Consider the following 11859-nt stretch of genomic DNA (forward strand, 5'->3'; position numbering starts at 1 on the left):
GCTTGTCTCTTAGCAAAGCCCTGAAGGGAGGGAACCCGAATGGCTATGTTTGGATGGGGGAGGGGAGGAGGCCCTGGCCTAGGACCTGGCACTGCCAAGGGTGCTGGACAGCCACAGGGCATCATGGAAGTGAGTGTGGTTGAGGGCAGGCTGGGGTAGCCCGTAACAGCCCCTATCTTGTCCAGCGCTCAAGCCTTGGGGAGGCCACCTCCTCAGAGCTTCTCTGACCGAGGAGAAATCCATCCTCAGCCTGACCCCTCCACAGCAGCCCTGGAAACTCCTCGTCTGGGCCACACGTGCAGGAAAAACACACGAAAATTCAGATGCCTGGCATGCTTTTCCTAACCCCCCTGGCACAAATCTACCCCGCGTTCCGGGGCTGTCCGTTTGTCCCCTCCCACTCTGGCAGGGCTCCACGCAGCCCCTCGCAGTGCACTGTGGTCTACAAAGCATGGTATATTTTGGGAGCGTGAGCTGAAACCACATAGGGGAAGGCAGGGATTGATCAGGAGGGGGACATGGCCTCAGGAGGACTTCAAACAAGGTCAGGAAGGAAACCATCCTGGACCCGCCGCAGCTGAGGGACCTTGTGTAGGAGGGACCAGAGGAAAGAAATACAAGAGGCAGGGGTGTTCCCCGAAGGTATCAGGAAAACAAGGGCAGTAGACGGGGACTTCAGGGGTTCCTCCTGGTTCTAACGTTGCACAGCCTGCGGCCTCCATGTGCGGTGGGGGTAGTGCACAGTCCATGCGGCCTGGGGACGCTGGGCTTCACCCCGACCCCGTCCCCTCCCCGTCCCCAGGAGCGTCTGACCGCGGCCCCTTGCCCTACTCATCGCTTTATTTCCCACCTGGTGCCTAGGGCAGCTCCCCACGTGGCCGGCAAGCAGAGAAGCCATCGGCAGGATGTGTGGAGTCCCAAATGTCCCCAAGCGCCCCGCGAAAGCCTCCCTCCATTCCTGTGTGTTCTCATGGGCCGGGCCGGGCCGAGGCAGCCCCGTGGGAGCCCGGGCGCCGGCGAGGGGAGAGCAGGCCGCGCCTATCCGACGGGCTGCGGGGAGACCGGGCGGGGGGAGGCCGAGTTCTGCGGGCGCAGCGCCTCGGAAGGGAGCGCGCTGGGGGGCCGGGCGGGGTCCGCTGGGTGCTCTCTGCCCGCGCCCCAGCGAAACCCGCCGCCCCACGCGCAGCGTCGCCCCGCCTCGCCCCGCCTCGCCCCGCCTCGCCCCGCCTGTCTCGACTGCAAGTGCGCGGGGGCGGGAGGGTGACGAGCGCCGCGGCCGCGTTCCCGACCTCTCCCCCCGCACCCCGCGCCGGCGGCACCCACGGCCAGGGCCGCACCCCCCACTCTCCCTCACCGGGGCATCTGTATTTATTAAACTGGCCGGACCCGGGTCACAGGTGCCCGGCCTCGGTCCGCACCTGGCGCCGTGACCAGAGCCGAGCTCTCCGGCGAAAGCGGCGGCGGCGCCTCACCCTCCCCAGCCCTCCCGAGAGCCCCGGTCTCCGCCCAAGGTCCCGGCAAAGGCCCGCTCCCACCCCCCGCCGCCCGCTGATCTCATCGTCCCACGTCCAGGCGTTCGCACACCAGAGCCCTGTCCGAGTCCTGCCAAGTCCTGCCGTCTTCAAGGCCGTGCCTAGGCTCCTGCAGAGTTCCCCGCCTGGTCCTACCACCGACGCCGCCCCTCATCTAAAAGCAGGTGGCACCCCAGCCTCGACCACAGTAGAAAATCCAACCTTCCAATGTGCTGAACCTGTTTTAATTTATAAGCTGTTTTTATATCCAATACCTAATTCTATTCTCACCACAGTTTAGTGTGAGGTTCACTGAGTAAAACTCAACACCACACCACCATCCCCAGCCCCACCCACCACCCCATGCCCCTGGCCGGCACTCACCCCGCTCTGGTCAGTTGATGGCACATGTACAAGCTAGATCTCCATGCATTCAACAAAACCTTACAACGAAGCCATTACGGGCGAGGTGGAGTCAAGAAGCTCATAACCACCATGCTGATTGCCCTGAGGACAGGGGCCACTATGTCCTAGACCCCTGCATCTACCCACCTCAGGGCCTGTCCAGAGGAACTAGGGAGCTGTGAGGACAGAGCCTGCTAGGAGCCTTCTACCCACTGGGAGGCACAAAGCCAGTTTGAGCCTGGACTACACAGGGCCCAAGAGGCCATCAGCAAAGTGGGCAGTGGGATGAGGGTAAGTGGGGAGGGCCTGACAGGAGGCCTGTGTTCAGGGCTGCCCTGGACCCTTTGTTGTTTGGGGGTTTTTTTGTTTAAAGATTTTATTTATTTATTCATGAGAGACACAGAGAGAGAGAGGCAGAGACACAGGCAGAGGGAGAAGCAGGCTCCAGGCAGGGAGCCCGATGCGGGACTCGATTCCAGGATCCCGGGATCATGCCCTGGGCTGAAGGCAGGTATTCAACCACTGAGCCACCCAGGGGGCCCTGCCCTGAACCCTTTGAAAGGAGATGGTTGACAAGTCTGCACTACAAAGTTGTGGAGGAGGGTGCCGTCCTTGAAATGCCCATGGGGTCTGCACCCCAAGAGCTTGTTTGGGGGGAAAAGAGGAAGGTAGATGCATCCAGTGACCTGAGTGGCCCCATTTTGCCCTGGCTGCACTTTGAGATCCAGGTGGGAGCCACAGGAAAGGCAGTGAGGCGGGTCAATGCTGTCTGGAAAGATTAGATAAGAAGGAAGAATTGAGCTAGAGGTGGAGCAAGTGACGATCAGACGAGTCTGAATCAAAGCCTGCACCCACCAGCATGGCCACCCTCAGAGCAGCCACAGGACAGGGAATCAGAGACTCTAGACAGCCCCCCCCCCCAATCTAGCTTGGAAACTGAGGCACAGAGGGGAAACTGCCAAGGTCACACAACAAGTCAAAGGAATAGCCAGTTCCAGACCCCAGATCTCTGACTCCAGCCCAGGACACTGGCCACTGCCCCACAAATCTAGGCCAGACTCAAGGAAGGCCACTCCCAATGAAGCCACTGTTAGACTACTGGGATTGGCTTGTGGTAGACACAGGCCTTGGAGTCCCTTTCTCCAAATACCCAAAGTCACACCCACTAGATGGGGGTGGGGAAGAAGGTTGGGAGAGGAACCTAGGTTCACTGGCTGGGATCCCTGGCTCATCAGGGAAAAGAAATTCATTTCTGCATCCCTGCAAAAACATCCATTTACTTAACCTCTCCCTATCTTTCTGTACCAAGGATCCACCATGTGCCGCCAGAGGGGCCAGTATATGTAACTTAAATGAGCATGGATCAATAAATGTTTGTTGAATGACTTCATGAAGTCCGACGAAGGCTGAGATATAGACTCTGGACCAATAGGCAGGCAGGTAGGCTTTCTCTTCAGAGAGCTTACATCTAGAAAGGACAGGTAAGCCACATGCTCAGGGAACCCCGAGAATCTCTCCAGTGATGCATGGAGGTGGCAAAAATGACAAATTTGGCCCAAGAGAAAGAAAGATCCCTGGCTAAATGTACAAGGCTAAATGTACAAACCTTCTACCCACAGGCCTGGGTTTCTGGCTCTCAGGACTGGTGGGCTCTGGCAAGGGCTGGGGTCTCAACAGTGCTGCTGGGGACACAGGAAGATATGCCTCTTAGGCTAAGAAGAGGGACAGGGAACTAGAGAGACATGAGGGGAAGCTGAAAAGGGACAGAGGAGGTGCAAGCAGGAGCCATGCCCCTGGCCGGCACTCACCTCATCCACTGGGCTTGCCAGGACCAGGCCTTTCTCCTGCTCTCTGGACTCAGCCTGTCCTGCTCGCCAAAGTAACTGAAGCCTCAGGGCTCAGCCAGGCAGGCCCCAAGGCCCCGCCACCCCGCTCTGGACTGCCACAGAGCTCTCTGGGAAACAGGGCAGCAAAAACAGCCCTGACAGATCCAGAGAGTGAGACAGTCTATGGCATAACCAGCCCTGTCTTGTCAGGAACTCAGGATCATCATGGCAAAGAAAGAGGTGGGGGCCTAAGAATCAAATGTAACAAGAGGTGGGGGACTAAGAATCAAATGTAACACATGGACTTTTTTTTTTAATAAAGATTTTATTTATTTATTCATGAGAGACACACACACACACACACACACACACACAGAGCTCGCAAGAGGCAGAGACACAGTCGGAGACACAGACAGAGGGAAAAGCAGGCTCCACGCAGGGAGCCCGACATGGGACTCGATCCCGTGTCTCCAGGATCAGGCCCTGGGCTGAAGGCGTCGCTAAACCGCTGAGCCACCCAGGCTGCCCCAATAATGCGTGGACCTTGACTGGATCCTGAACTAAAGAAACCAGTGGTCAAAGACACACTAGGACAATGGGGCACATCTGAGTTCAGGCTGGGCATCGGATAAATTATTAAAGGGTGTGATGCCAGTACTATGGTCACACAGGAACATATCCTTATTTCTTGCAGCTGTGTAATGAAGTATTTAGAGGTGAAAACACGCAATTATGTAATTTACCATAAAATACTTGGGCAAAAAAAATGGATTCATCATATATGGCAAAATGTGGACAATTATTAAGTCTAAGTAGTGGGCATTTGAGTGTCTTGAATTATATGTATGCCTCAGGCCAGTGGTGAGGGGCCAAAGTGACAGGTAAAGGCCAGAGCCACCGCATAAGAGCTCAATAAAGTCTACCCACTACCAGCAGCAGCAGCATCTCGGAGATGCAGACTTGATTCTGCCTCCCATGACCTAAATCACTCTGGTCACCCATTTCTAGACTCACGGCCTGAGAGGACAGCACTCCTGCAGGCTGGAGGAAGGGGGTGCTAGCTGGCTGGCTGAGTAATGGGAGGGATTTGTGAACCAAATACACACAGGTGTCTGCACCAACACCTGCAGCTGCCCACCCCCACCCCCCGGTGGAGGGGGGGAGCCTGAGATTTATGTTCACTGCCTCTTCTGGCTCTACCCACCTGCCAACCCCCAAATGCCCATATTTACACACCACCGGGATCATTGTACTCTGCTCCCTGCAGATTCCCTCCCTGCCTATCTCCCCAAGTGGAAACCCCTCTGCAAAGTGTCCCTACCCAGCCCCAGCCCCCACCCACACCCTGGGCTCGCTGAGTTGTCCAGACGTAGACTCATCTCTGTGGCCCACAGTCACTGGTGTGAAAGGCCCTGCGGCCTCCTCTCTACAGACCCGCGCTATGTGACCCGGGGCAAGTCCTTTAGCCTTTCTACCCCAGGGGTCTTCACTGCAGGGAACTGTGACTGTCGGGGGCAAATGCTGGGTACCAGTGCCAGCGTGACCAATGTGACACACTCAGGGCAGCTCAGAGCTCACACTCAGAGGCCAATGATGAAACTTATTTGAGATCTGGGCTCTGCCCTACTCCCCTCTCCCAGACCTCCTCTCCTCCTCTCTCACAGCCCCCACTTCTAGGGCGGAGCCCCTATCTCCACATGGGGGTGGGGGGAGCATGGACAACAGGCCTGGAGTCGACTACAGAGACTCCGGACCCAGTCTCAGAAGCAATCAAAACTCAGAAACCGCCCCCTGAGCTGTGAGCAGAAGGCTGGTGTGGCCTCACCTTAAAATCCAGCACATCACCCCACCCCCAACCCAAGCCACTGCCCCACCCACCCCACAACCCCACTGGGAAGGGAAGGGGATGTAGGGTCAGGAATGTGGGGCAGGGCAGAGTGTGAAAAGTGGCTACAGCAAGATTCTTTAGGGCCAGGGAATTGGATGCAGCCTGGGTCCCTGGCGTCCCACGGCCGAACCCCGGGGCCTATTCTGTCCTCGAGCAAACCCCACACAAGCTCCTCTCCTCACTTCACCCCTCTCCATCACAGCCACCACATCCAACTTCAAGGGCGGAGGCTGATCTTTCTCCCCATACCTCCTAGTACCACACTCTCAAATTTAGGCCATGAAGTGGAGTCAGAACCCCCCTGGGGCACAGGGCCACCTTTGCAGCACCTCTACCACCACATAGACAGAGTTAGAGCCTATGAGGGAAAGATGGACCTTCCTTTTGATCTCAGAATTCCACTGCTGGGAATTTAGCCCGAGAGGATAACTGGACAAGTGTTCGGGCATGTATGGACTAGGATGTTCTGTGCAGATTGTTTATAGTGCAAAAATTTAGAAACAACCTGAACGCCTAAGACTAGAGTTGCTTGAATTAATTAGGATAAATCATACCGTGCGATGCTGTGCAGCCATAACAATGGCCTGTCGGCATTAGAAAATACAGCTTAATGTATCCTCCCAAAATGACAGAATACGAATCTACCTGTGCAGTTTGACATCGTTTTGTAAACGTTTGTGTAGATCGAAAGTTTAAAAAAAAAAGAAGACTAAAAGATCCACATACAGAATGTTCATGTAAGTCACAGTAGTATCACACATAATTTTTTATTTGAGTTTTTCCAGTTTTTCCATGGGACATACATTATTCTTGAACAAAAAAGAAAACATATTTCTTTTAAGTGTGTGTTTTTGTTTTTGTGTTTTAAGTAGGCTCCATGCCAAGCATAGAGCCCAACATGGGGCTTGAACTCAGGACCCTAAGATTAAGACCTGAGCTGAAATCAAGAGTAGGATGCTCAACCAATTCAACTACCCAGGTACCCCCCAAAATATGTATTTTTAAAAAATAAGTTACATGAATCAGCCTAGCTGAGGCCAAGACCCTGCCCTGGGGCACAGGACAGGGGGACTTCCAGTATCTCCAGGGAAATCACGATTAAAGGAGAGCCAAGGGCAGGTCTGAAAGTTGCCCCAGAAATGCAGTCTGCATGAGAGGGGCAGTGCCCTCCCCCCTGGGATTACATGTGTCTCAGAGATTTAAGGTTGAAAGGGCCCTTCCAGACCTCCTCACCCAGTTCTCCCAGGGTATAGACTAAGACAGGCTGGAATTATCTTGGGTACTATTGATTCCCCAGTGCCTAGAACAGTGTCTGGCACAAAGTAGGTGCTCAATTAATGTTTGTTGAATGACTTACTGAAGTCTGAAGAGGGCTAAGAGATGGGCTCTCTGGAGCAAGGGGCAGGTGGATCCAACAGGTAGGCTTCCTCACAGCCTATCAGCTGAAGAGGGCCTTTAGATCAGGGATCCCCACCCAGGTAAAATCCCTGGGGAGTTTAAAACAACAACAACAACAACAACAACTGTCAGATCCCAGCCCTAGAAATATTGATACAATTGGTCTGACATGGGACTCAGAAGCTGAAATGTTTTTTAAAGAATCCAGGGGGATTCTCGGGTGCAAACAGAGCACCTTTAGAGGCTATCCAGACTGACAGAAACACACTCTGAGAAGGCAGTGCCCTGCCAAAGTCACCCAGCGAGTTAGTGACAAGCCAGGAAAGCTGGGCCCCTGGGGCTGCCAACCCAAGGGTCCTGACCCTGGGGAACTGGGCCTTCTTCCACATTTACCTCTGTGTTTTCAGGGTGCTGACCTCCAGTGTCCACCCTCCTGGGGAAGTGAATCAGGCTGGAAGGTGGACAGGGAAGCCCAAGGGGAGGCCCCTTTGGACCCTACTCCCTGTGATCACCCAGCCCTGGGTGACGCAGGTTCAGAGGCCCTGAGACCCCCCCCCCCCAGATGGTGCTCCAAGGCACTTTGACAAATGTCAGGAGCTCAGCCTCAAGACCCAGCTCACCTACCCTCCCCAACTGATTCCCTGTGGGTGGGGGCCCACCCCTCTGGTCACCCAGAGGGATCTTCAAGAAACTGGATGTCAGACTCTGAGCGGCCCACCCTGCACACTCAGGACCAGTTCCTCACATCTGCTGGCCAGGAACAATCATAAATTCTCTACCTTTCACTGCTCCTTTTCAGTCACTCCAGCCCTGGCCTCACTCACCCAGGGTGAGTTGTGAGGCAGTGGCCCTGGCCACACAATCCTGCCAAGAACAGGCGTGGGCCTGCTTTCCCTTCCCTGCTGAGGTCTTGACCTGCTCCAGGATCTACGGCCCAGACCCCTCCCATCCTCCCAACCCAGAGTTAATGTACAATCTGCACCAGGAGCTCTAATTATTCAGGCAGCTCTAATTGACCTCCTCTACTTCACCCCATAGAGTCTGGCCAGAATCTGAAGGCTGCCCAAGACTCCCTCCTCCACCAAGGCCCCCCTTCCCACCTCCCAGCTGACCAGCCCCTCTGCCCACCAAGACCGCCCCTGTCTTCAACAAATTCATTTTGTCCAGCCTTTACTGGGCACTTCTCAGACATCAAGTGTTAGGCTAGCCTGGGAACTCAGTCAAATCAGCCTTCAGGGTTCACAGACATGGGCATCAAGAGCCAGGGTGAAGGCTTCAAAGGGGACCAGAGTTGAAGACAGGAGCAGAAAGATTCTAATGAGGGGTGCCTGGGTGGCTCAGTCAGTTACATGGCTGCCTTTGGCTCAGGTCATGATCTCAGGGTCCTGGGGATCCAGCCGTGAATCGAGCCTGGTTCTCCCTCTGCCATGTCCCTCCGCTTGCTCATACTCTGCTCTGGCTCTCAAGAAAGAAGAAAGAAGAAAAGAAAGAGAGAGAGATAGAGAGAAAGGGAGGGAGGGAGGGAAGGAGGGAGGGAGGGAGGGATCCCTGGGTGGCTCAGCGGTTTAGCGCCTGCCTTCCGCCCAGGGCATGATCCTGGAGACACAGGATCCAGTCCCACATCAGGCTCCTTGCATGGAGCCTGCTTCTCCATCTGTCTCTGCCTCCCTCTCTCTCTCTCTCTCTCATGAATGAATAAATAAAATCTTTTTTAAAAAAGGGTGGGGGGAGGAAGGAAGGAAGGAGAAAGAAAGATAGATTCCGGTGAGGATAGAGCAGAAAGAGTTTGAGTTAGAGCAAAGCAGCTCACACTTGAAGGCACCAAATGCCACGAGGTCCAGCACACAGATTTTGCGGGACGGGCAGAGGTCTGCGGTGCTGTATTTCTAGCTAGCATCTAGGTGAGGCTGCTGGACCGAGAACTACACTTTCAGAAGTGAGGACTTAGCAGGGTTTAGAGACCATTCTCTCACGGACTCTAAGTTCCAAGAGGGTGGGACCCACTGCTCCCTCAGAGTCTCAGTGGCCAGTACGGGGCCTGTGGACACGCTGAGCGGATGAATGGTGTAATTAATTAGTTAATCCCGGCAAAATGCCCAGCATTAGATGGCCCTACAGAGAACCCTCCAACTAATTGTGAAACACAATACCGGAGAGGAGTCTATGCAAAGCCACGCAAAGCACAAAGGAAGAAGGGTTAATTCTCCCAGGTTGTGGGAGGAGGAGCTGAATCACTCAAAAGAGGTCACTTTGCACTAGGTCTTAGAGGGTGGGTCAGATTTACCCAGGTGGAGGCTGGCCGAAGGGCGGGGGCAGCACAGGTGCAAAGGTAAAGAGACCTAGAGCCTGGGGTAGGTTCCAGGAATCAGAGTAGTGTCACCTAGAGCTGCAGAGTCTATGAAAGGGGAGGTAGGAAACACAAAATAGAAAATTAAGTTAGGGGGAAAAAATGCAGTTAGGGTGTGAGAGCACCAAGCTGGGAGGTGGGCATCCATCGGTGCAAATGGAGATGTTGGAGATGTTTGCACAGGGAACAGGCACCCTGGAGTAGAAGTGCCATCAGAGGTCACCAGGTCCTGCCCGGAGGAAGTGGGGAGGGAGGGAGTGCAGCAGAAAGAGCAGAGGCAGGAGGAAGCTATGTTGGGAGGCAACAGAATGTCTTGTGGGGGGATGAAACTTGTGTGGAGGGTGGAATGGGATGCTTTCCCTGACTCTGACAGATCTCACAAGTACTTAAAAACTGCCTACTCTGGGCTGCCTGGGTGGCTCAGTGGTTAAGTGTCTACTCAGATCATGTTTTCAAGGTCCTGGGATTGTGAGATCAAGCCTGCATTGGCTCCCTGCTCCATGGGGAATCGGCTTCTCCCTCTCCCTCTGCTTGCCGCCTCCGCCCCCCAACCCCTGGCTTGTGCTCCCTCTGTGCTGTCAAATAAATAAATTAGTAAACAAAAACAAAAAATCCACCCACTTTGTGCCAGCCCTGACCCAGGCACTGAGCAACGGAGAAGATGATCATTTCCCAAAAGCCCCCAGTGCTGTTCAGGCAGTAGGAGGGGGGCTTCCACCATCTGCCCGCATTTCCCCCACACTTGTCCTTCCCCCAGCGTTGTCAGAGGTGTTTACTGTGTGCCTACTGTGTGCAGGCTCGCTGCAAGCACAGCCCTGGCCAGAGGAGCAGTCAGGACCCCCTGGACAAGTGCTCTGGGGAGGCCTGTCCAGATGCTGCCCACGTGTGGTTCCAGCCCCATCCTCTGGGGAAATGAGCAACATCTGTCCGATCCAGTGCGGGGAGAGGCCCTGTGGCTAGGGAATCCACGACTCAGTGGGGAGGGGAAAGAAACGTGAAAAGGGTGGCAGGACAAGGAGGGCAGGTATACTGAAATTCCCAGTCAGAATCCCCTGCTGGCCGAGCTAGTCCTCCAATCCCCAAAGGCCTGTTGGATTCCCCTTTCCAATGGGACTAGAGCCAAACTCCCAACAACCCTGGGAGACACCAAGAGAGCCAGGTGACTCCCACTTCCCAGGCTAGGGGGAGCCAGGCCTGGGGTGAGGGAGGGTTCCAGGGCTGTCCTCCAAAGGCTCCAGGGAGGAGGGACCTTGTGGCTGGCTGGGGTCTGAAGAGTAGGGGGAGCAGAGGAGGATGGGTCTATCCTAAAGGACAGCTGGGTGCGGTGGGGAGGATGAGACAATTTAGCACAAGTCCCCGAAATGAAAATGGGACAGAGACAGCAGGCCCTGCCCAGAAGCCTGGCTGGAGAGGCGGAGAAACCACGCTACCCCCACCTCCAGCGACTCACCCAACTGCTCCTTTGAAAATAAACCTATTCGCTCTGCCTAATTCCTTTCCTGCCCTATGCCCCGCTCCGGGCCTAGACCTCTCCAGGGATCTGAAGAGATTCCCTGCTATCCAGACCCCGGGGGGTGACGTCCAGAATTAATTAATGTTTGTAAAGTGCCCGGGAGATCCTGGGACCGGGGACCCCGGGGCGCCAGGAGAGCCGCGCAGGAAATTAACAGGGAGAGGCGGGGCGCGGGGCGAGGGGGGGGCGGGGGCGGCCAGAACCTGGGACTCCTGGAAGGGGGGCGCGGAGAAGACGCTCCGACGAAAGCGGGCAGGGCAGGAGAGAGCCGGAGGGAAAAGGTGCGAGTGGACCGTCACTAGAGGACTCCGGGCTCCAGGCTGAGCCTGCCTTCCCCCACAGCTCCGCCCCACCCCCAGAGCCAGTCACGTCCAGGCCCGGATGCCTTTCCCCAACTCAGGCCCCAGCCACCCACCTGCCCCGCCCGGGACCACCTGCAGAGGAAGTGGCCTCTCCCCGGGCTCCGAGACAGGCGAGCGGGGTGTCTGCAGGGGTGCAGGCTTCGCGGAGGGGGCGCCCCCGCCCAACAACTCCCGCGGAGGGCTCCGACTTCTACCTGGCGAACATTTCACTTCCTTTCTCCAAAAGAGAGGCGAGCCGTTACCTCGCTCCTTGAAGTTGGGGACTTCCAGGTCTTCCGTCCGGGGGCGGCGGCAGACGCACGCAAATGGCACCCGGGCCCCCTCCCGGCCCGCGCCCCCTCGGACTCGGCTCACTCACCCCAAAGTGCTGATGAAGCCATTGACGGAGCCCTCGGCGTACAGGGAGACGATGTCCCCGATGTGAAGAAAGCTGGACATCTCGCTCATGGCTGCAGCCCGCCGGGGCCCCGGGGCGGTGGGGGCGCTCTGGGGCGCGGGGCCAGGCTGGGTGCAGAGGACGCCGGTGACCGCGGAGGCCGGAGGGGCGCGCCCCCACCCGCGAGCGGGGCGCTCGGCGCGGCCGGGGCAGACTAGCGGCCACCGGAGCGG

General features: G+C 56.3%; 1 protein-coding gene across 5 annotated transcripts in view; it reads right to left on the reverse strand.

Moving 5' to 3' along the window:
• ITPR3 (inositol 1,4,5-trisphosphate receptor type 3) overlaps nucleotides 1–11859 on the reverse strand; it is a 68242-nt gene extending 56383 nt beyond the window's left edge. For 3 of the 5 annotated variants that reach the window (XM_072833416.1, XM_072833417.1, XM_072833415.1), the window contains exon 1: nucleotides 851–1001. In XM_072833416.1, the coding sequence (XP_072689517.1) occupies nucleotides 851–972 (122 nt within the window). In that variant the 5' untranslated portion in view covers nucleotides 973–1001. Of the gene's footprint in view, nucleotides 1–850; nucleotides 1002–11608 lie in introns of those variants that run through there. The other 2 variants (XM_072833419.1, XM_072833420.1) reach the window with 2 other exon arrangements.

Source organism: Canis lupus, chromosome 7 (genome assembly GCF_048164855.1).
Source record: "Canis lupus baileyi chromosome 7, mCanLup2.hap1, whole genome shotgun sequence".
Taxonomy (NCBI): domain Eukaryota; kingdom Metazoa; phylum Chordata; class Mammalia; order Carnivora; family Canidae; genus Canis; species Canis lupus.